The sequence below is a fragment of the Cebus imitator genome, unplaced genomic scaffold (genome assembly GCF_001604975.1).
Source record: "Cebus imitator isolate Cc_AM_T3 unplaced genomic scaffold, Cebus_imitator-1.0 Scaffold80, whole genome shotgun sequence".
Taxonomy (NCBI): Eukaryota; Metazoa; Chordata; class Mammalia; order Primates; family Cebidae; genus Cebus; species Cebus imitator.
In genome coordinates, this window is record NW_016107395.1 from 747,357 (window position 1) to 773,168 (window position 25,812).

The window sequence follows — 25,812 nt, forward strand, 5'->3', positions numbered from 1 at the left end:
GGCTGGTCGGACTAGTAAGAAGTTAATGAGGAAGATGGACAATGATGTATCTCATTGTTCCTTCTGACTCATTTGTTCTGATATCTCCCCAAGATCATAAAAAAGAGTGTTACATACCCATTGCCCATCAACTGTACGCTAGGGATGGGAGTATACCTCCGTGGGCATACTGCCTTTGTCCTCCCACAGTCCCTTTCATCGGAATTGTCTCCACAGTCATTTTCTCCATTGCATTCTAACTTTCTGGCAATGCAGCGGCCTGGTCAAGAAAAGCAAACAACATCATTGCAACAAATTATCATTTTAGAAAGTATTTATTAATTTGAAACACAAATGCTTTAAATTTCAAGGTAAAGTTGCAGGCAAGTCTTCACTATTTTTGATAGAGTTTTAGGAGCACGTAAAAATGGAGTGATAAACTGATATTTCCACCTCTAAGATTATAAGGGTCACCACAGAATTATTTAGTTGCCATGGGCTGATTGTCTTTAAAAGGAGAAGTAATCCTAGACTATCATTCCCATTACAGTGAGCTGCTATAGCGATCATGTTCAGTAGAAGAAATTAACTGGAGGTTCAGAATTTTGTTTTGACCCAGGATGGGAGATCAAGGTTACTGTCTTTATTTAAAAACTTGTAATTTTACTGACACACACACAGACACACACACACAATAACATGGTTGGATCTTTCAAATTTTATGTTGGGTGAAAAAAGCCAGACACGTGAGTCATGTTATGTGATTCCTTTATATGATGTCCGGAAAGAAGGAGGGGGAATTAACTAGAAAGGAGAAGGTGGGAACTTTTGGAGTTTATGGGAATTTTCTATATCTTGATATAGAAATCTGTACTTTTTATATCTTGAAATAGGGTTGTTTACATGATTGTATAATTTGTGAAAAATTAGAATGTATGTTTTACTATTTATAATTACTACAGATTTTATTAAATATACCTACTATATATTTTACTCTATATATTTACTGTATATAATTGTTTTACTGTGTATAATTTGCTATATCTATTTTTTGGACAAGTTAAGAGTCTAAATACCACAGTAGCAAGTTGAGTGAGCAAATTTAGAAAATGGTACAAATTTCATGTCCCCAAATAATTACCTTCCGTTTTTGACTCACTGAATTTCCTAAGGATCCTTGGAATCAGTGTGTAACTATATATTACAGAAATTGAAATGCCTATGTGCAATGACAGATATCTCCTCTCTTGCCCTTCACCTTCTTTCCTGTATTTGATGATGTTGGCATCTGTACTGGTACGTACAGGTCCAACTGACAATGATTAAAGGTTTTACTTGAGATTATCTGGTTGACTATTTTAAGATGTGATTAGTATCTCACTACAATTATGCATGACTATTTTGACTAAAATGCTCAGGAAGATTAGGCATTCTGTTGAATTAAATTTTTAATTAATAGAGAGTTCCCAAGAAAGTACTTGGTTTCAACTTTTTTGGTTAATAATCTTCACTTAGAAGGTAGGAGTGTAATTAAAATAATTACATCTTCCATCTTGCATTATGTCAGGACTATTATTATAAAGAATTGTAGCTATGAGCACTGTAATCACACAGGACTGAAAATACAGATTGAACTGAATGTCTGTTCATCCCATGACTTGACCTGAAAGATGCTCTATTTTTAAACAGTGTACTTCCAGTTTTTTTGTTTCATTTTGTTTCCAGGGAAGAAGAGAATGGGAATTTTAGTTTGAAATAGAGGCTATTTATTAAAATCCACATCTATACATATTACATTTCGTAAAAAGTTTTGAACCTAGCACTTATAAATTTAAGCAAAGGCTTATTTTTGATATGGTTACACTAAAATCATACTTTATTAGACAGAAGGAAGGATACACATGTAGAGTATAGTTCTTATTAGTTTATCTTTGTGAGCAGAGTACCAGATTTGTGAGAATACAAGAAACTCTATCCATTTAGTACTTGGAGAAATATCATAGCCTATTAGCAAGGGCAGGGATGAAGGGAAGAGGATACCTCTTGAGTGATGTTTAGGAATAGGCCTGATGTGACATAGGTGAGAATGGTTCCAGGCCATAAAAACTCTATGGAATAGAAAGCATAAGGGGAGAGATATTGTAAGCCATAAATATATTCCATACCAAAGAAAGAATGAGAAATTAAAGGACAGTTTGAAAATTGCAGGATTCGCAGAAGTCACTGTGCTTAGCCAGCACATGCCTGTATACATTTACACTTGGAACCATGCAATCATGCAGAAATTGCACATTTTCCCTAACCATTGGAAGTGATTTGTGTCACTGTAATACTGTATTATTTTTTAAAACCAGCTGCAAATTCTCTAGTTTTTTATGCTTAAAATCGGGACTTTGAAAGAAGAGTTGGTATATTGCATGGGAATTAACCTAATGGGTAATGCTTAAAAATCCATGTATACATCAAGGACTCTTGGGAAACTCTGAACCTCAGTCATAAGGGAGGAAAGGCAAAATGGTTAATCTTTTCAGGTGAGTTAGCTCTTCGTTAATTGAGGGGCAACCAACTAACTCAAGCATCTTGAGTCAGAAAAACAATCATTCATACAACCTCTTATTCCCATTGACAGTGGCATTAGTAGATGCTTTTAGGAGTGCAAAATAGTATACTATCTTCAATGGAATATTTAACAACCAAAAGGCTATGGTATCACCCAGTCAGAATGGATGCCAACTACATCTGTGCCAGGGATTTAATAATCAGTTTCTGGATCATGAAAAGATCTAGGGATTTTGGGCTCTGGGAAGCAGGGCATGGGTTACACAGGAGGACAGGGTTTCCGCTACTTACCAAGCATTACAGACACATCTTTATAATACAGCTAATTTCAAATCAATGGTTATGGACATAACTATTGATGAACTGGCAATCTGCTGTGCTTACACTGCTAACTTTTCTAAAAGTGTTCATTATAAATTGGTGACCTATGGATGCATCTCAAGGCTTCTCAAACTTTGAGTATTTTTGGCCTGAATGCAGCTCTTTTGTAATTTTTTATAGATTTATCATCTACTGAATGAAAGAGTCTTTCTTGGTGGTAAAAAACTATCTTTGAAGCTTCAAATAGTTATACTTCAGTTCTAGATCTTGATTTTGATATTATGGATATAATGATCAGGTCTGTATTACCCTCAGCCATTGTCAGCAGGATTTTGCTCTGATTGCCTCGTTTGTCAATTTGTTACATGACCTTATTTATATAGCGACGAAGTATATCTCCCACCGACATCCCACCTTCATATTCTAGATTTGGAATGGAAGGTTATAGAGGAAAACCCTGACCCCAGCATTCCTGTCTGACATTCAGAAAAAGTTGGCAAAGCTGAAGGCAGGAAGCAGGGAGTAAGAGGGGAAAACATGGGTTCCAAGGTCTTGGGTCAATTTTCTGTGGAATTGGAATTTGCTATCTAGTTTACTTTACTTTTCAGGATATTCCAGAGTACACAGAAATGATATGGATTTTATTCATCTGAAATTTAGTTTTATTGTAACTTCAAGTTGACTCCTTTGATAGGAGGTCAGTGAACTATGGCCTGTGGGCTAAAACTAACTTGAACTATGGCCATCTGTTTCTGTAAAGAAAATTTTATTGAAACACAGCCATGCTCATTTGTGTATGTGCTTTTGACTTTGTCTTTTGGAATTAATTTTAGAGCCAGTCAAGAAAGTTTTCTACATCATCTCTAGTCATCCTCCAACATGATCTCTTAATATTCTTGTCATAACAAATTATGTTAAAAATCTTTTAAAATATGTCATTTCTTTTTAAATTATCCTGATTATAGATTTGTGCATATCAGGTAAGTGGTCAAAATGGTTTAACTTGAAAGCCATAACTTAACAGTGGAATATCTTGGTAATTGGCAGCATAACACTCCCATTCCACTATGCTTAAGATGTGGTGGGATTTCTCTGTGATGGATTTTACTGTTAGTCAATTGGAGTAACTATGATTTAGTCTAGTTATTTTTAGTGGAGATTTAACATTTCACAAAAATACATTACCACTGTCACAGCGAAATTTATTCTTGCAGTCTGCCTCTTCAATTTTGCAGAGCTTAGATGGAATGCATGGTTGAAAGGCCATCAGGGGCTCAGTGCATGGCTGTCCCCCAAACTGACTGGGACGCAAGACAGATCTAACTTTAGTCTGAAAAGAAAGAAGAGAAAGACATAACTCTGAGGCAGGTCAAAGTCAAAATGTATCTTAGAAAACTGGGCTTCTCAATCACAATAGTGATTTTTCCTATGGTAATGTTACTTAAATTTTACTGATTCTTCCAATTCCATTATTATGCTCTCTCAGGGAAATAATCACTGCTGTGGGCCTCTGTTTTCCAAGTAGTAAAATGAGAATGTGGGTCAAAAAGGTTTCTAAGGCTTCTTATAACTCTGAAACCATATGGTTTATACATTTTCAAAATAAAATATATAAATGTTTGCTGAGAGTCTTTTGAGTACAGTAAATTCCTCCAGGCAATAACAGCCTTTCTATATCTCAAAGATAGTGTGAAGGGATAAATGTGAAATAATTTTGAGGATCTTTTGCATAAGGAAGTCCCTGTGAAAACCAATGGTAACATAGTCTACACTTTAAAAAGATTTTAAACGGTGAGTAGTAAAATGGTGAGTCAAGGGAGAATAGCAATACAATAGGACTAAAATGTGCTGACTTTGAAGACAGAAAAATTCAATTTATTAATTGATAGATATATTCTTGGGCAAATTACTTAACCCCAAATAAGCAATAACTTTCTCATCTGTAAAATGGGTAGAGAAACACATTATAATGTGAAGTTTGAATAAGGTGGCACATGAAAGGGACCTAGAACAGTTCCCCTTAGAAAGTAGATATTCCCCACATGAGTTTCTTTTTCTTCTCTGCTGTGTAAATGCTCAGTACGGCCCTGACTTCGTTCACATTGGCCAATCCCCTTACAGGATTGAGCATGAGGTGGGTAAATATTGAAATTGGGAACAATAAACAAATTGAGGGACTGCTGTGAGGAGAGGGAATGTAGAGGATGGGCAAGGAGTCAAGGTTTTGGTTCATTTCCCTCATTTCTGTCTGGTTTGAAACATTGGACTGAAACCCTGTTTTATTATTATTATTATTTTTATTTTATTTTATTTTAGTGCAGGTTGAGCCTACCTAGTTTGAAAAACCAAAATCCAGAATGCTCCAAAATCTAAAAATTTTTGAGTGCCAACATGATGGTACAGTGGAGTACTGTATATGTAAATACTTATCATAAATTTGTTTCACGAATAAAATTATTTAAAATATTGTATAAAACTATCTTCAGGCTATAAGTATAAGGTGTATGTGAAACATAAATGAATTTCATGTTTAGACTGTGTCCCATCCCCAAGCTATTACATTATGTATACGCAAATATTTCACAATCTAGAAAACATCCAAAATCCAAAGCACTTCTGATCCCAACATTTCAGATAAGGATCACCTAATCTTTTGCTTTTAGAATTCTCAGACACTTTTGCTTTCAGAATTCTCAGACACTTTTGCATTCAGAATTCTCAGAAGGCACAGGCAGTAAAATTCAGAACTGGGTAAGTACAATACCAATAGTGGGAGCAAAATTTCTTTTTTGTGATCAAAGACAGTAAAATATATAAAATACATTCCTTCTTTGCCCCCAAAAAGTGCTAAATAGAATTTTCCCTCAATGGAAGCTGAGACAATTGACTTTCAGAAATTGAAGTAAATTCAGCGTTACTGTGTTGTTAAGCCTGTGAGGGAATCCGAGCCGTCTATTGTGATCCATATTTCCTGGACATGCGCATGGTCACCTACCTGTTTTTCAACACAAGGGTCACAGTCTGACCATGGTCCAAAATCTCCTAGGAGGCAGTTGATGGGGCATGCTTGCCAGTTACATTCTCTAGTCTCCAGCTTGGTGCAAATCTGTTCACAGAAGTTTTCCTGATAGTACTTATCTACTACTATTTGCCTGTAATAGTGAAGAAAAATTTGCTTAGAATGATTGTATTTACCATGGATCCTGCATCATTGAGCATTAACTACAATAAATAGAAAAGAAAGAAAATTTTCATAGAAAAATTAGGCAGGTTGGCATATATGCAGTTCTCACCACTTAATAGAACTCAGACATGCTTCGTGAGGCCCCGTGCAAAATGAAAATGGGAAACCTCTTGCTCAAAACTAAGAACTTCAGGATAGTAATGGCAGATCATTAAGGGCATGAAGCCCTTCTAAGTGTGAGTCCTATGTGACTGCATGTGTTATACCATGAAGCCAGCTATGTTGGAGCTCCTTGAATGGACTGGAGGGCAAAGAAAGATGAAAGGAGAGAAAGATCCTACAAATTGCTTAAAGGGGGAAAACACAGGGTACTGTGGGACGAAGGATGCAAAGAGAAAGTGACATGAGAGAAACATCCTGAATAATTCACGTGAATTCTTCAGGTAACAGAAGGAAGGGAATTTAGAGGAAGTGACATGTGCAAAGATTTGAAGTGGAAGAGAGGATGTCCAGGTAGTTCTCCAGGGAGGAACTTGTGTGACTGGCCAGGAATATTTGCTGTTCTTTGCAGGCAGCACAGAGCTACTGAAGGACTCTTGAGTAGAGGAATATTGTAAACAAATCTTATTGTAAACAAATTTTTACATACTTAGTAGATGGTTTATTGGGGAAGTCAATTGGTAATTTTAATGAGATTCACACTACATATGTAAAAATAGTTTTCTAAAATAAGGATTCTAAAAAATGCTGTAATGGATAAAACACATTAAATATATGATTTTCTCCTCTAACTTGTGAGCATCTCAATGGTACAGAAACATTTAACAGATTTAAAGAAACTGTGGGGGACGAGAAGTCTGAATTGGTGAAAAGACTGAATTATTAAATGTTATTAAGAATGAACAGCTTTGTTGCCATTTTGTATAAGCCAATAATCAAGCTAATAGCTAGCAGTTCTGCTCAATTGAGGTCCTGTTAGACTTGGTTTAATGAGTAGAAAATTCTCTATAATTAACTCACTAACTGTAGGCAAGCAGAGTTATATGCTGATTGAGAAAAAGCTTGAGTAGTGATTCTGAGCAAGTTAAATAGTCAACTGACACTGTTGCACAGATTCTTTTTTTTTTTCTTTTTTTTTTTGAGACGGAGTTTCACTCTTGTTACCCAGGCTGGAGTGCAATGGCGCGATCTTGGCTCACCGCAACCTCCACCTCCTAGGTTCAGGCAATTCTCCTGCCTCAACCTCCTGAGTAGCTGAGATTACAGTGACCATCCTGGTCAACATGTTGCACAGATTCTTAATTAAATTTCTTTGAAACCCCTTGTTTTTGTAGAGAGAACAAAAGTAGGCTTCCTTTCAACCTCATAAGAGAAAGACTTCAAATTTTATCCAAATGTGTAAATTTTTACTTTGAGATATATATTTTTTTCCCATTGTTTCGTGTGGCACTCCTGATATTGCTGACTTCATCCTTGAGTTCTTCCAGGGCACAAAGAAAAACTACAAAACTTATACCCACCTATGTCTGCTCTGGGTTCCAGAATTGCAGGTTTTTGAGCAGCTGGTCCACTGAGTCCATGGGTAGTGATCACAGAAGCAGGTTTGGCCCTTGTTGATCAGAGCACTCAGCAGGATGAAGTATAAGATGGAGTGTCTGGCCATGCCTCGGGAGCCTCCAGGCCCTAAAATAAAAGAATATATACCACATATCAAATGCTTTTTTGAGGGTAAAACTTTACAGGTCATCCTGAGTCATAGATTCAAATGTGATTTTAGAAAATATATGCATTTTTCTGCCTTTCTTAAGGCAAGTCAACACCTACAAATTCACTTGCTCATGACTACAAATCCTATTTTTAAAGATTTTTAGGGTGGAGATTACCATAGCACAACCCCCAGTGCTAGTAAGTTTCTTCAAATGGTTGCTGATAGGCTACAAGACACAGTATATAGCATGTGTTTGTAATCCATTTCATTCCTAAAAGTATTTTAGATATGTACAATCTTATTCTTCTCAAAATACCTGCTTCTTTTGTGTGGGCAATACCCTCAAGAACATATCAGTTGCTCCTACTTTTCTGGAACTGGGAAAGAAGTTTGGATCATTCTTCTGGAAGTTCTTTTTCATTTTCTGACATGCCGGAAACATGTCAGTAAACAGAAAGTTTACTGACTCCTGATAGAGTCAGATGAATAAGAGCTGGAAAGGATCTGTGAAACCTCCAGATCAAACTCCTTCATTTTATGGAGATGAAGTGAGGCTCAAGGCAGTGCAATAGTGTTGAGGCTGCAGGACAAGTAAGAGCTCACCGCCCGGGCTTTTTGAATGAGGTACAGCCCTTCGCTGAGTTTCTAAGAATCCTAAGTACTGTGTTACTGGAGCATCAAGACGCCTGGAGCTCCACCACCCAGGCCATTAGAGGTTGAACAGCAAAATTTTTGACCAGTGGTTCCCACTTATGGTCTTGAGGATCCATCAATTATTCGCAAGATCATGCCTTTCCCCTGTTATTGCCAGTTTAATCTTTATATTCCTAATGAAGCATGCAGCATGATTAATATATGTACATATCAATAATGCTGCTGTAATTAATATAGTAGTAACATTTACTTTAAAAAGTCAAATGCTGTTTACCTAATTTTCTGTCTCAGTTTCACTATCTGTAAAATAAGGGTAATATCTACCTCATAAGGCTTTTGTTAGGATTCAGTAAGAAGGTTTATGTAAAATGCTTAGAACAACCTTTGGGATAGAATGATCACTCAATGCTAGCTTTTCAAATTAGTAATAACCTTTAAGAATGTTACAAATTTAATAGTAGTTGCTGGTCATACATTTTTGATAGATGTTTCCAAATTGCCCTGCTGAAATATGGCTCTCTCATGTCTCAGAGGATGAGTTTCTGATTATATTTTTATGTGGTTTGTTTATGTTTCTTAGTTTTGATTTAAGGATACCTCAGTAAAAATAATTGGGGTTCTTTATTCGATAAATCTTGATTTAAGCCAAGAGCTTGAGATCAGATAGAAGAATTGTTTCTTCAGTATGTTCAGAAACTATGGTATTTCTTGTTAATAAATCAGTAAGCTTTTTAAACTCTCCTACAAGCTCAAACAAAAATGCCGGAATAGAAGTAACCAAATCCATTGATATATGGCTGAATATGGCTTTCAATTTAAAATGGAATCCACACACATTTTGGCATTCATTGTGTGCTGCTAGGCAATGAATGAGACACAAAGAAATAGAAGCCTTTATCACTGTCTAGGAGGGTAGACAGAAATTGAAAATACTACCTATGCTTTTTATCCAAGCTTGTAAGTCCAACTTATGCTGCTACAGCCCTAGACTATTTCAGCCATAAAAATAAGGGACTTTTTTTTTCACTACACTTGCAAGCTAATTCTAGTTTCCTGGTAAGTAACTCATCTTTCCTGGTTTTCCGCAGCAATATAGAACCACAGGATATTGGACAAGAGTAGCCAGATAGAATTTAGGTTGTGATCAGACATATGATGTGAGTCCCAAACATCCAACCTGAGTTTAAGATTGAGTGGAGTTTCACTGGCTTCAGGGCCCTTGGGAGCTGAGGCTCCTAAATAATGTGAAATATTCCTTTCAACCAGTAAACTAGTCCTATACCCTTTACCCTTGCCGCCCCCCCCGCCCCTCCCCCACCGACTGCCAAAATTAGAATCTTCTTGTACAGGGACATTTTCAGCAAGAAAAACTAAACAGATGCTTTGTTGTTTATTTTTTTTCTTATTAGATGTTGGACAAGGCCAGTATCTTCCAGAATATTTCTCTCAATTGTAGAGAAAACAAAGCTTCTTGTGAGATTTCCATGTAAATAATTTGAAGAAGTTAAATTGCAAGAGATTACATGTTCTCAGTTCTCAGCAGACACTGTCTTTTAACTTCAAAAAGCTTGAAATGTATGGGTGAATTTTATTTCAGTTATCATCAGAAAGTGCAAAAACCGAACCCTTATAAAATATTCTGATCTCTCTTTAAGCTATAACTGTTCTGAGGCAATATGGAGCCTGATATAAATTAAGGTGGTAACATTAAAACTTATTTGATGAGGTATTAATGAAAGAGCTAATTGGTAGCTTTTCTTTTTTTAATATTCTATTGTTAGGAGGAAAAATTATTCTATGTTAAAACAATTTTTATTCAAATAAAAATGATTACTTCTGTGTTTTTTTTTTATGATGGCCTAGCATATTGTATTATATGGTTTCTTATTTATTTCTACATTGCTAGGCCTTTTGGAGGTATCTAAAATTACATGTAGGCATTTTACCTGTTACTATACAATTTTCATACAAACATAGAATAAAAGAATGTTCACTGAATAGAGGAAGATAGGAAAAAAATCTTCCACTTCAGTACCATGGTAGAAGAGCCGAAATTCTGCAGTTTTCTCATAGTTGCCATCCCCTCTTGAATTTTCAAAAACTCAGTGATTCCATTGAACCATTGATGATGGCTTTATGAGCATTTAGAGAATTTCAATTAAAGAGAAGCCCATCTTATTCTAACCTGTCACCACCTAATGTATTTTACTCACATGAACTATTGTCTACAAGCCAGTTCAGCATATCTTACCCAACAGATTTCAGAGGATGCTCTAGTTTATCCCAAACTGTATGTTCTTCCTTTATATCTCCATGTAAACTTATTAAATTTCTTATTTCTTATTATTTTTTTCTGTGCATGCTCAGAGGCTCAAGAAAAGGGATTTACTGTTGCCAAGGTAAGCTGGGTAGTCCAGACTCACAACTGACCTTTGCTAATGAATATGTTTGCTTTACTCTAAACTGTAGTTTAACTCATAGAGAAACCTGATCTCAAATGTCCTCTGGAATGACATTTGTTTGAAAAACATGACCTCTGATTCTTCTGAGATGTAAACAAAGCAATTACAAAAAAGAAAGACAAAGAAATGATTATAGTCTGAGTTATATATTTTTATGCATGAAACAGCAATTTCATTGGAAACATGATTAACAATTTTGAAATATTAAGATTGAAAATGAAATCATCATATTACTCACCTTTAAGCAGCATTTGTAGTGTCCTGGGACCTAACCTGCAAATTATTGAGGAAAAATAGATATGCACAATGAAGAGGGTGTATATGTTAATCCAAACAAAGCTTCTTTTCTTATTGCTAGCTAATGCAAGGTAATGCTGTCATATCTCAGAGGCCTAGAAACATCTATAGTGTTGCCAAAATAAATATTCTGTGAACCTTGAACTTTGCAAATGTTTACACCAATCAGCAGTAACCCTGAAACTGGGTGTTGGATGTTACACGGAATCCTGAATTTTCAGTGATTTTTCAATTCGAGGGCTACTGCATAGAAATCTCTGTTTCCATTTTAAAGAATCCTTTAGTTTAATTGCTTAAAATTGATGTTCCCCCTTAGGAATATATAGATTGTTATTTTTTTGATTATAGAATATTTATTGGTAACTAATAGATGTTATTTGTAGACAATTTGATTGTGTATGTAGAAAGTTTAAAATAATCTACAAACAGAATTAATAAATGAATTTAGTAAGATTTCTCAACACAAGCTTATTATAGAAAATAAAGTGTTTCTATATGCCAGCAAAAGCAAACAAAAAATTTAATTTGGAAAGATTTAAAATAATAATGATCAAATGAGCTCTTAATATGTGATGATGATTATGCTTCTCTGAAATGATTGCAGTATAACTTGAGATTGACTAAAATGGATTTCATCCTAAGGTTAAGCAGAACAAAATAGTGCAATAGAAAAGAGAAAACTATAGTAACTGAGAATGTGGATACATATTCTAGTCTTGTTTCTGCGCTAAGCAGCTACCAGCTATGTGAGCTTCAGTAAATCACTTTACCTATTTGGAACACTGGTTCCTCATTTGTAAAATAAGTGCTTTTCAAACTTTTTTCAAAGCAGTAAAAAACAACTAAAACAAATATTCCTCAGCTAACTTAAAATTTTTTTTTATTATACTTTAAGTTCTGGGGTACATGTGCAGATCGTGTAGGATTGTTACATAGCTATGCACGTGCCATGGTGGTTTGCTGCGTCCATCCCCCTGTCATGTACATTAGGTATTTCTCCTAATGTTATCCCTCCCCAATCTCCCCACCCCCTGCTATCCTTCCTCTGGTTCCCCTACCCCACGACAGGCCCTGGTATGTGATGTTCCCCTCCCTGTTTCCATATGTTCTCATTGTTCAACACCCACTGATGAGTGAGCACATGCACGGTTTGGTTTTCTGTTCTTGTGTCAGTTTGCTGAGAATGATGGTTTCCAGCATCATCCATGTCCCTGCAAATGATATGAACTCATCCTTTTTTATGACTGCATAGTATTCCATGGCGTGTATGTGCCTGTTTTTGTAAATAACATTGTATAGGAATAAAGTCATACAGTTGACCATTGTTTGTGGTTGCTTTTGCACTACGATGGTAGAGTTAAGTGCTGGCAACAGAGACTAGCCTGAAAAGCCTAAAATATTTACTGTGTGGCCCTTTATAGGAATAGTTGCAACCCAGAGGGAGATATTTCTGGTCTGATACATATAACACAGTGTCCAGTGGCTTTGGGAAGTAGAAGTAGTCTAATTGGACTGATGAGTAGGTGATTTGTTTCAAAGCTAGGAAGTGAAAGCTTGTTTGTAGTTGTGCTCAGGTCTGACTCTGTGCATGCAAAGAATATAGGTGTTCTTTAAACAATATTTAGATGTGTGCTGCTGAAAAACAAAGTCTGCGATGAAATTTACTGGCTGAGTTGCTTCTCCAACTGCAGGCCTTCTAAAGTTTTGGCTGGTGACACAGAATACCTTCTCACACAAAATCTCCTATTTTCATAAGGTAGATGGCTGGTATTGACAGACCAGTAGAAAGCCTATAATTGTAAAGAAACAGAAGGGTGCAGAAGAAAATTCGGGTAAGGACATGCAGAATTAAGATGGAGCAATTATCATTTTACCAGAAGGAGACTATGTATTCTGTTTAAAACCATTATTCCTCTTTTAATAATAATAGATTTGTAGTCAAATGGTATTTTCTGCCAAGAAAATAACCATAAATATGAGATAGAACAATGGAAGCTGTTATCTGAAGGTTTTTTCACATGCTAAATATTCACATGCCAGCTTATCATTATAGCAAAAGTATTATAATTTCTCATTAAAGCTAAGGCTAATGACCCCATCTGTGTCAAAAACTCTTCAGAGTGTGCTTTGTCAGTCAACATGTGAGTAGATAAATTGAAATGGCAGATTGAACTATTTCACTTGGGGAATCACAGATCAAAACTCTCAAATATGGAGAAAAAAAAGGTATTTTGGATCTCAGTCTTCCACGTTCTTTATATCTTCTCTTTACTACTAAAATTATTAGAAGGATAGTCTAAATTGACTGCATTTAATGTTTTGCCATCTACTTCTCATTCACTTCACTCTGAAATCTATGTGATAAATAAGAGTAGCTTACACGAACTAGTCTTTCAATGACCACCATTAACCTCCTAATTGCCAAACTGAATGACCTCTTCTCAATCCACAGTTGGCTTCCTGGACAAAATATAATACATGTATTTCTCTGAACACTTAGGCAATTCCTCTTTTGCCTTCCTGTGTGATGCCCTTCCTATGTCCATCTAGGATTTTATTCTTAGCCCCTTTCATTTGAGATTTCATCTACTTCCATGGGTTTATTGATCACCTTTGTATCGATTGCCTCCTGGTCCACCTGTCTTAGTATTCTAATGTTCAGACAGATAATAGAAACACCATATCGCAGAGATCACATCCTCACTCCTCATCTCCTCCTATCCTTTTAGGTGCTAAATATATGAAGACATTTTATCTTTTATTTAGCTATTATCTTTGAAGTATCTTATCTGTGCATTCCTCATTTTTCCACCTTGCCATCATGTCTATGGCTACAGCTTCACTTCCAGCCTTATGAAACCATACCTTGAAGATTGCATCAGTGGCTTAGCTGGTCTCTGAGCTTTAGAACCCCTCCTGTAATTTCTTCTTATCTACTCTGCAAGGGTATTCTAGAATTTACCTCTCAGTGGCACAATCCTATTCAAAATCTCAGTGTTATTTTTTTAAGGAAACCACCAAGCTGGCTACAGAGTTTGTCCCTAATATTTGAAACCCTGAGCAACTTTATCCTATATTATCCTTTAGACTTATTTTCTCTCCTTCCTTTTGCATAGTCCACCATCTAGCCAAATTGGACAACTTGCTGATCCACAAAATGGGTTATAGTTTCTCCTGCTATTGTATTTTTCCCTTGAAACTTTTTCTTCCTCAATTCCAAATGTAGTGTATTGTGTATCTCTTCTTCAGGGGCCATTCCAAATGTATTTCCTTCTTATGTCTTTTCTATATTTCACAATCATTTTCACACATTAGATCAGATACTACATAATTCCTCCAGCCTTTAAACATATGAATCTCTACTTACCTTTCATATGGAACTCACCTACTATTACCAGATATTATAATCATTGTGTCCTTTATTATTACCCACTCTTAGTCCACCTAATAGATTCAAAGTTCCTTTATACTATGCCTGTATAATATTAATCTTTATATTTGATAAACATAAAAGTTAAATCAATATCGATTGAATTGAGTTGTCGACACACAAAGAGTTTGTGAGAAAATGTCTGAATATGCCTCTACAAATGTGCCCTTAGCTCAGTTCCACTATGTGGATTCTCATGTGTTTGGCAATAAGAAGTAACAATCTTTCCTGTAGCAAAATGCTCTAAGAATTGGTTTTATTTATGTGTTTTTTTAATTGTTGAACAGTGCATAATGATGATATTAAAGGGAATAAACTCTTTGGTGATTCTTTTGAATGAAAAGAAAATGAACTACTATTTAGTCTCGAAACCTAAAATTGGTGTAACATAGTAATAGAACTCTAGTTTGAGCCAATAAAGCCAAACCTCTGCAAGTTTTGTTCCTTCTAGGATTATAGAGAAACCTAGATTGGATTCTAATTTAGAGATTTGTGGGAAAAGGCAGTTAAAAAAAAAAAAGCCGTGGAGTTTGATTAGGTCCCATTTGTCTATTTTGGCTTTTGTTGTCAATGCTTTTGGTGTTTTGGTCATGAAGTCCTTGCCTATGCCTATGTCTTGAATGGTTTTGCCTAGATTTTCTTTTAGAGTTTTTATGGTGTTAGGTCTTAAAATTTTTGCAGTTTACCCATCTGACAAAGGGCTGATATCCAGAATTTACAAAGAACTAAAACAGGTTTACAAGAAAAAAACAAACGAGCCCATTCAAAAGTGGGCAAAGCATATGAACAGACACTTTACAAAAGAAGACATACATGAGGCCAACAAACATATGAAAAAATGCTCATCATCACTGGTCATCAGAGAAATGCAAATCAAAAATACGTTGAGATACCATCTCACGCCAGTTAGAATGGCGATCATTAAAAAATCTGGAGACAACAGATGCTGGAGAGGATGTGGAGAAATAGGAACACTTTTACACTGTTGGTGGGAGTGTAAATTAGTTCAACCATTGTGGAAGACAGTGTGGCAATTCCTCAAGGACCTAGAAATAGAAATTCCATTTGACCCAGCAATCCCATTACTGGGTATATATCCAAAGGATTATAAATCGTTCTACTATAAGGACACATGCACACGAATGTTCATTGCAGCACTGTTTACAATAGCAAAGACCTGGAACCAACCGAAATGCCCATTGATGATAGACTGGACAGGGAAAATGTGGCACATATACACCATGGAATATTACGCAGCCATCAAAAACGATGAGTTTGTGTCCTCTGTAGGGACACGGATGAACCTGGAAACCATCCTTCTGAGCAAACTGACACAAGAACAGAAAATCAAACACTGCATGTTCTCACTCATAGGCGGGTGTTGAAAAATGAGAACACATGGACACAGGGAGGGGAGCACTACACACTGGGGTCTGTTGGGGGGAAATAGGGGAGGGACAGCGGGGAGTGGGGGGTGGGGGGGATGGCATGGAGAGAAATGCCAGATGTAGGTGATGGGGGAGGAAGGCAGCAAATCACACTGCCACGTGTGTACCTATGCAACAATCTTGCATGTTCTTCACATGTACCCCAAAACCTAAAATGCAATAAAATAAATTAATGGAAAAAAAAAAGATGATTGAGGTCATGAATCCTGCCTAGACTCTTGGGTCAGCTTTCTAGTTTCTTCCTTGTCCTCCAGTTGTCCCAGACATCTTAAATACTGTTACTAAGGTTATTTTTCTAAAGCACGACTATAATGAAAATCACAATCTAATATTTGGGTAGCATTTTATGGCTTGCAAAGCAGTCTTCAAAGTGCCATAGGAGCAACAGTATCTTGATTCATCCATTTCACTCAATTCACAAATATTTACTAATATGTACCCAGCATTATACTGGGGCTTAAGACTCAAAGATGAATACTTTTGTTTAGTTCTTTTAAGAACTTCAGCTCACAGTAATAATAGTTGGATAGAAAAGAAAATGAATGTTAAGAAGTACTAAAAATTATAAGAAATACTTCTATTCACAGCAATCATAACTTCCCTTGTTCATGCAGTCACTTATTCTCTTATCTTTTCATCACATTCACTGTAATTACCACTGTTGTCATTATCCAAAGGTTTTTATTCACTAATTTTGCAAATATTTACTGCAAGGACTATTCTAGGCATTTGAGTGGTGAACAAAACAGAAAAAAAAACCCTGACTTTGTGAGATTTACAATCTCCAGAAAGAGAGGAGAGAGGAAATAAAATAAAGACGTGAATTATATAGTTTTTAAAGAAGTATTTCTTTAATATTTATTGAACTATTGCACCTTCTTACAATGCAGGTCATTTTTTCTACTTCCTTTTTTTCCTGGCTCTATACTTTCTTGAAGAAAATCTGTCCAGCCTGATCTCAGAAAATTTAGTCCTGTAAGGCCCACTGAGCTGGTTTCAGATCTCATGATTCTGCCCCTTGGACAAAGGTGATAGGTCAGGATTGGGTATGGGTCAAATTTCATGTGCCAAGATTGGGGAGTGGGACTCAGACATACTAGTTAAATAGAATGTGAAGCTTGCTTAAGCTGCATGCAGGGAGAAGCAGAGAATGCTTCTGTAGAGAGAAAACGGAATGAGGTAAGGACTTGAAGAAATATAAGTGTGAGAACATGTGATCCTAGAGAATGTAAATATTGTCCCTGTGAAGCCCAGCTGCAATTCCTTCCCTTGCATTTCATAAGGTACACCTTTTCCTTTTAGTAAATAATACTTTGAATACATTTTTGTTACTTACAAACAAGTTATCCTAGCTAGAATATATTTTATGATTTTTAAACAATTGCAAACAATTTCAAAGAAGATATTCCAACACTTTTACAATTGTATGGCATGGCACTGCTTAATCAGAATGGATGCTGTACAGTATGTTCAAGCCACGCATGCAGGCTCATGTCAGCCCTGAGCCCAGTGCACAATTATGTCACACAACCTCCAGCAACTGTAGAAATTAATAAATTAGTTGAACATTTACCAACATTCTTTACTTTACCTCCTAGGGTGGTTATAGAGGAAGTAAGCTGGAAACCATGCTTCCAAAATCTGGACAGCTTCTTTGAGGCAGGGTCATCTAGATTCATCTGTGGTATCGAAGGGGGAAGTCTGAGAAAGAAAGGCCGTTCTATGTTCAGATGCAGCTATTGAGAGAGCTTTGGGAGAGCGGTATTGAGCACCCTTTGTTCTCTGGTGTGTAAGTAGCTAATAAATGAGGCAATGCAAGCAATGAAGGGAAATGTGAAGTCCTTGAAATAACTCTGACAAAGCGCTTTGAGAAAAACTTTTTATTCTTAATTCTGAGGTGTGGGAAGTTACTGAAAAACTAATGATAGCAGTGATGTCATCCTCTGGGCACAGGACAGTACCTAAAGCATGAAAAGAAGGAAGAAATAATTCCAGGTCAGAGATTATTGAAATCTTAGCTAAGTTTGTAGTTTCAAGGCAAAGAAAGACTTGCTGTGTTGAGTCACGTAAGCAACTCCAAGTTTTAACAACATCTAAGGAAGTAGGCAGTGAGAGGTAGAACAGGCTGCTCTTGGAGACATGAATTGCACAATTAAATATCAATTTTTAAAAGTTCTTCCCAGAGAAAGATTTTCTCAGTCAAATGCTTGAACGCCTGACAATCCCATTAATATCACAGGTTCTGTGTATTGAATCCTGCATGGGAAGACAGCAGTTTCCAATCATCTTTCTACATATTATCAGGATTATGGCCAAAGTAGCGGGAAATGAGAGAACAGGAACAAATTGAGAAGTGTTTGAGGAGGTCATGTTTTAAAATAATCAAACGCTGATGAATAGTTGTATTTTTTTTATATAAATGATGACAAGAATTAGTCTCACAGTAACAAAATGTCAACAAGTACTGACATGGGTAGTGTATAATACAAGGACAAACAGTTTCCTGATTTCTTGCCATGTTTTTCAAACACTTGCAAAAATGAGGCTGGCCATTTAGCTGTGTTTATTCTTTTTATGATAAAAAGCTACTTTTTCTTACCGATATATCAAAATTTGAACTTAAGAGAGCTGAAAATGAACCCAAACTATTTCCCAACCCACCATTAAATTAGATGTGTTTTGAAAGCCTTTTAGGTTCATTGAAAACCCTAACTGTGAATAAAGCATATATAATCCTTCTCCTCATAAGAGTACTTACTGTATATTAGGTAAAACTGATATTATTAAACAAACACACACACAAAGTACATAATAACAAATTTGATTAGTGCTATAAAATTATTGAGTATTATGAGAAAGTATGGGGAATAGATCTGGAGGTGAGGAAAGCATGGAAGACAAACATCTAAGCTGAGACCTATTAGATAAAAAAGAGTTCAGTTCAGTAGAGTGCAGGGCAATAGGTAAAGAGTAAAAATTAAAGAATTGTTTTCTTCAAGCCCAAGAGGTCTTTGAAAGCTTCCCCGGACAGCTCTTATTTTTAGGAAGGTAATGTGTTATTTAAAAAGAAAAGTCTAAGGCTCTGGATACTTAAGCAATTAGTCAAATTAATGCAACAAATAAATGGCAGAAGAGGAATCTGAGGTCTTCTGCTCTCTGGGGGAACTTGTTTTACCTTGTTCTTTTTTGTCTTTTAGTATTCCCTGGCTCCCTCAAACCATCCTGTTTTGCTTATTTGCCTTCAACAAACTTACTAAGGTTTTGTGTGTAATCAGAAAGAAGGCCTTTATGTAAACCAGATTTATTTTTTATTTTGATTTTTTTTTGCCCATCCTTTTTATGATAACCATGTGAATAGAGGTGCAGTCATATCTCATTTCGATTGTGATTTACATTTCTCTAATGATTAATGATGTTAGGTATCTTTTCATGTGTCTGTTGGTCATTTATATTTATTCTTTGGATCTCTAATTTTTTAAAAAATAGTTTCAACTTTTATCTTCAGGGGTACACATGAAGGTTTGTTTTTTGTGTATATTGTGTGTCATTGAGGTTTGGGGTACAAATGATTTCATTATTCAGGGAGTGAGCATAATGCCCGATGGGTAGTTTTCCAGCCCTTTCCCTCCTCCCTCTCCCCTAACCCAATAGTCCCCAACGTCTATTGTTCCCAGCTTTATGTCCATGTGTGCCCAATTATAAACAGATTTTTTAAAAAAGAACAAGTATCTAATATACATTCTTGGCAGTTTAATTTTAATATTTCATTAAAATACTATCTTTTTAAACTAATCTATTTATGTAGCAAAAAAAAAAAAAAAATAGAAACACAACACAATGAAGCAAATCAAAGCCACTACTCCCCCCTGTCCCAGCCCTGCAGTTTTCTTTCTAGTACCAGTCACTTTCAAAGTAGAGCTGTTTTTTTCTTTTCTTGTTGTTGCTTTTCTTCTCCATATTTTTTAGTACTTGCCACTATGTAATTGCATTTATCCGATCCCAGACGCTTATGCTATAGTTTTCATGAAAACTCTACAATACACTGTCATGATTTTTGCTTTAAGCTATACATTCTCAACAGGGATGATATTTCCCTCCAAGAGCATGAAAATCAGTTGTTGGTGGGGTTGGTGAAATAGTCTCAGCTATTATAATGGTGTATGACTTTGTAAAGCCCAACCCTATCTGACTCAATCTCATTCCTTAGAATTTAATTTCTCTTGTTTGATTTTCTTGGTTATTCCTTGAACAGCACTGACATTGAGTTCATGGAAGATACACAAAATGTATATAAGTTCAGTGCTACAGTGAGTAGATGACTTTCTTTTCTTAATAGATTGCAAGAAGTAGCCTACTCAAGTTTATTGGCTGCCATCGGCCACCTTATGGATGTTATGTTTGATCCTCATTGTTTTGGTGTGTGACTTGGGCTTTGAGAATTAAATAAAAATAGTGTTTTAATAGTTATTCAATAGTTATTTGGAATGATTTTTCAATAGTTATTCAAGTCTATAAAATTTATTCAATCTATCATTATACAGGTGCTAAAAACAAAAAATCAACAATATATAAATGAATATCAGATAGCTAGTTAAGTTAAAAGTTATTTTCTTAAACTGAGCAAAAGTTAAAAGTTAAGTTCACTGGCCAGGTGCGGTGGCCCATGCCTGTAATCCCAGAACTTTGGGAGGCTGAGGCAGGTGGATCATCTAAGGTCAGGAGTTTGAGACCAGCCTGACCAACATGATGAAACCCCATCTCTACTAAAACATACAAAAATTATCTGGGCATGGTGGCTGGTGCCTGTAATCTCAGCTACTCGGGAGGCTGAGGCAGGAGAATCGCTTGAACCTGGGAAGTGTAGGTTGCAGTGAGCCACAATCGCGCCATTGTGTTCCAGCCTGGACAACGGTGGGACTCCATCTCAAAGAAAAAAAAAGTTACATTCACTAAAAATAAACTTTAAGAAATTTAATTTTTAAAATTATTTTACTTTTGCTCAAAACTAATAGTTTTGAAAACTATTACTGTGTATTTATATATGTTGCTAACTTGCATAATTAAGTGAATAAATTACATTAAAATTTTCAATAATCATGCAGTTACAAAGTTGTTACATGCTAATAGCTTTTTAATTTTTTAAACATTACATTAAACTTTTAAAAATTTAGTCATTGTGAAACTTGCATTAAACAAAAAAATAAGTTTTATATTTTTTATTTCAATGTATAAAGCACAGGTATACCTGTAACATATAAACCAGAGCACAACATGTCTTGGGCAGAAAAATGTCAAGGAAGGAACAAATAATTTCAGGGAAAAATTTCTAACAAGTTTCCTTGGGGGGAAATAATGGAAAAAAGTTTGAAGATTCAATTTAAACTATTGCATTGTTTCAAAGAAATTAAAAGAAAAAATAGTTTATTTTTATGAATATCTATATATTTACTATTTCTGATACCTTTTTGCATATAGCTTCCCCTGCTCTTATGAGTCAGGTAGTATTCTACTGCTTTCTGTTTCCCAAAATTTGTTAAAATATTATGTTTATTGTGGTCTCTTCTATTCTCCTTGTCCTTTGGGATTATAGCATTTTATTTCTTTCTCTTGGATTGAAAGAGTAATTAAATATGTAATGAGAGTAATGAAATAAGAGTAATGAATAAATCCCTATGGCTAATTACTATGTTCAATAGAAATTAATGTAGGCTTTAAATGGAAATAAATTTAATCTCTTTAACTGTATTCATTTAACCAGAAAATTTCCCTATCCCCTTACCCATTTTAAACTTTAACATGCTTAAATTTTTTGGAATTTCTATTGTAAATAAAACCTTCCAATTTGTTTTGATCACAGATCTAAATTATATAATTTACGTTATTGTGAGGAATAGATTTGTACTCAGCCTGAAGCTGAACTTACCTCAGTACCGCTGCAATAAACAAAAGCTTGGTTTCTATGGTTTCTCCTATAGCCAACATTTAGAGATTAACAGGTATTGTTACCACACTGGGCACTGGGGTGGTATATGTCAGAGGAGGCAGGAAACAAAGAAAGCACTAGAGAATTAGAATAAAAAAACTGTGATGATTTCATTATTCTATAAGGACTAGATGGTTGAATAAACCTGTACTTGTATAACAATGCCTTTTCTGCTCTTCTCTCTGGTGTAATTTAAGAGAAAACCAGTGGGGAACAACAATTACATAATGGGTTTGGTGGGTGGGCAATCTCAGTTCCCAGGGAACCAAGCAAAACTCTCCAGCTGGCTTGGATATGGTATCTTCCTAGCCCTACTCCACAGTAAAGGATAAAATGAAATAACTTTTCTTGATATCATGGAATGTGCTTCATTGGGCTTTTGTGTGATTGTACTGGGTTAATCTTTTCTAACTGGTTAAGTTGGAGGTGGATGAGAAGCAGTTTATTTTAATAAAAACTGTTCTGTTAGGCTTAGATGTTTGAAAGGCAACAAACATATATGTAATTGAAGGAAATTCATAGTTTATGCAATATACTCTTAAACCAAGCATAGTCAATAAATTTAGAAAAGTTGGCAACAGATACAGTAGTTTTATCTAAGATATGGTTTATTTTGTTCATATTTCAACATTGTTTCAATAATATTATTTATTTTCTTTTTCCAGTACAAGATCCAGCCCAAGATCACGTTTCCTTTAGTTATCATCTCTCTCTATCTCTTTAATATAGACAGCAGTGCCTAAATTTTCATTGTCATTCTAGACATTGACAATTTTGAAGAATAAAGCAAATTATTTTTAGAAATACTTTACTTTGGGTTTGTCTGACAGTATCGTATCTAGAAATAATATCAATAAATTTATTACAATTATTTTATTTAATTGGCAAAAACTGTACACATTTGTCTATATTTACAGTGCACAACATGATGTTTTGATATATGTATACATTTGCAATGGTAAAATAAGCTAATTAACATATCTATTACCTCACATACTTATAAATTTGTTTTTTGTGGTGAGAACACTAAATGTGCTCTCAGCAGTTTTCAAGTGTATAGTACATTGTGATTAACTGCAGTCTCCATGTTGTTCAGTAGATCTCATGAACTTACTCCTTCTGTCTAGTTGAAATTTTATGTCTCATAAACATCTCCCCATTCCTATCCCTTCTTTCCTGCAGCCCCTGCTAACCACCATTCTAGTTGCTACTTCTATGGGTTCTGCATAAGTAGAACGTAAGTGAGATCACACGGTGTTTGTCTTTCTTTGCCTGTCTTATTTTATTTAGTGTAATGTCCTCCAGGTTCATCTATGTTGTTCACTGTGGATTTATTCACAATAGCCAAGACATGGAATCAACCTATATGTTCATTGACAGATGAATGGATAAAGAAAATATGCTATATATAAAAAAAAGAATACAATTTAGCTTTAAAACATGAGGAAATCCTGTCTTTTGGGGAAACATAGATGAGCTCTTAGTTTCTTCCAGTAGTTTTATAGTTTCAGAGTTTTCTTCCAACAGTTTTTAAATCTTATGTGTAAGTTTTTGATAGCTTTTCAGTTAATTTTTTATAAAATGTGAAATAAGGGTCTAATTTATTTCTTTTTATGTGGATATCTATCTTTTCCAACACTATTTGTTTGAGAGACTGTCCTTTCCCCATTGTGTGATCTCAGTATCTTTGTGAAAATCAGTTGACCTCAAATGTATGGATTTATTTATAGGTTCTCTATTTTGTCCCATTGGTCTATGTGTTTGTTTTTATGCCTGTGCCATTCTGTTTTAAATACTATTACTTTGTAGTGTATTTTGATGTCAGGTAATATGATGCCTCCAGCTTTGCTCTTTTGGCTCCAGATTACTTTGCTATTTGAGGTGTTTTTGGTTGCTTATACATTTTAGTTTTTTTTTTTTTTTCTGTGAAGAATGTCATTATAATTTTAATACAGGTTTCATTAAATCTGTAGATTGATTTTGGTAGTATGGCCATTTTAACAATATTAATTCTTCTAATTTATGACATGGGATATTTTTCCATTTACTTGTATCTTCTTCAATTTTTTTCAGAATTAATATATACTTTTCAGTATACAGCTCTTTTACCTCCTTGGTTAACTTTATTCCTTTTTATGGTGGTAGTTTTTGTAAATGGGATTATTTTCCTATGTTCACTGCAGGATTATTCACAATAGCCAAGACATGGTAGCAACCTATGTGTCCATCAACAGATGAGTGGATAAAGAAAATGTGATATTTCTTGATTTCTTTTTTGGACATCTGTCATTGATGTATGGAAGTACTACTGATATTTTGAATGTTGATATCATATCCTGTCACTTTACCAAATTTGTTTCTTAGTTCTAATAATATTTTAAGTGCAATGTTCAGGGTTTTATACATATAAGATTGTGTCACCTGGAAGCAGAGACAATTTACCTTTCTTTCCCATTTGGATGTTTTATTTCTTTCTTTTGCCTAATTGCTCTGGCTGAGACTCTCAGTACTACATTAAGTAGAAGAAGAAAGTGGGTATATTAGTCTTATTCCTAATTGCAGAGAAAAAGCTTTCAGCTTGCACAGTTGAGTATCATGTTAGCTGTGGGTTTGCCATGTATGACCTTTATTGTGTTGAGGTACATTCTTTATATATCTAATTTGTTGAAATGTTTTATTATGAAAAGTTGTTAAATTTTGACAAATGTTTTTTTCTGCATCTACTGAGATGATAATATGGTTTTTGTTTTTCCTTATGTTAATATACTGTATTACATTTATTAATTTGCATGTGATAAATCATCCTTGCATCCCATGGATAACTTCCACTTGATCATGGTGAATGATTGTTTAAATACACTGTTGTATTCAGTTTGCAGGTAATTTATGGAAGACTTTTGCACCTATGTTCAACAGGAATATTGGCCTGTAGTTTTCTTTCTTTGTTGTGTCTTTGTCTGGTTTTGCTCTTAGGTTAATTCTCACATTGCAGAATGAGTTAGGGAGAATTACTGCTTTTTCAATTTCTTGAAATAGTTTGAAGAGGATTGGTATTAGTTCTTTAAATTTTTGAAATGATTTATCTGTGAAGCCATCTGGTCCTTGACTTTGATTTCTCAGGAGATTTTAAACTACTGATTAAATTTCCTTACTTGTTGGTCTACTCAGATTTTCTATTTCTACGTTATTCAGTCTTGGTAGTTTGTTTTATGTTTCTAGGAATTTAACATTTTTTCTAGGTTATCCAATTTGTTGGCATGTGCTTATTCAGAGTAATCTCTTCCAATTCTTTTTATCTCTGTGGCGTCAGTTGTATTGTCATCTCTTACATTTCTAATTTTGTTTGAGTCTTTGCTTTTCCTAGTCTAGTTAAATGTCAACTTTATCTTTTAAGAAAATCAACTCTTGGAACCAGGTGTAGTTGCTCACACCTGTAATCCCAGCATTTTGGGAGGCCGAGGCAGGTGGATCACAAGTTTAGGTGTTCAAGACCAGCCTGGCCAGTATGGTGAAACCCCATCTCTACTGAAAATACAAAAATTAGCTGGGTGTGGTGGCATGGGTCTGGAGTACCAGCTATTTGGGAGGCTGAGGCAGAAGAATCACTTTAACCCAGGAGGCAGAGGTTGCAGTGAGCTGAGATGGCACTACTGCATTCCAGCCTGGGTAACAGAGCAAGTCTCCATCTCAAAAAAAAAAAGAAAAGAAAAAATAAATCGCTCCGTATAATAATGCTAAATTATTATGTAGCTTTATTAAGTAAAATAAAGAAACCAACCAAGTTGTT

The 25,812-nt window shown here is 35.2% G+C and overlaps 1 protein-coding gene across 1 annotated transcript in view; it reads right to left on the bottom strand.

Annotated features, from left to right (window-relative positions):
• Window positions 1–11,322, bottom strand: part of C6 (complement C6) — a 69,471-nt gene extending 58,149 nt beyond the window's left edge. The window contains exons 1-5 of the mRNA XM_017533130.2: window positions 11,106–11,322; window positions 7,564–7,726; window positions 5,855–6,011; window positions 4,045–4,189; window positions 118–259 (exon numbers count right to left, since the gene is read on the bottom strand). Coding sequence (XP_017388619.1) covers window positions 118–259; window positions 4,045–4,189; window positions 5,855–6,011; window positions 7,564–7,726; window positions 11,106–11,118 — 620 coding nt within the window. The 5' untranslated portion in view covers window positions 11,119–11,322. The remainder of the gene's footprint in view (window positions 1–117; window positions 260–4,044; window positions 4,190–5,854; window positions 6,012–7,563; window positions 7,727–11,105) is intronic.
• Between the last annotated feature and the right edge of the window lie 14,490 nt (window positions 11,323–25,812).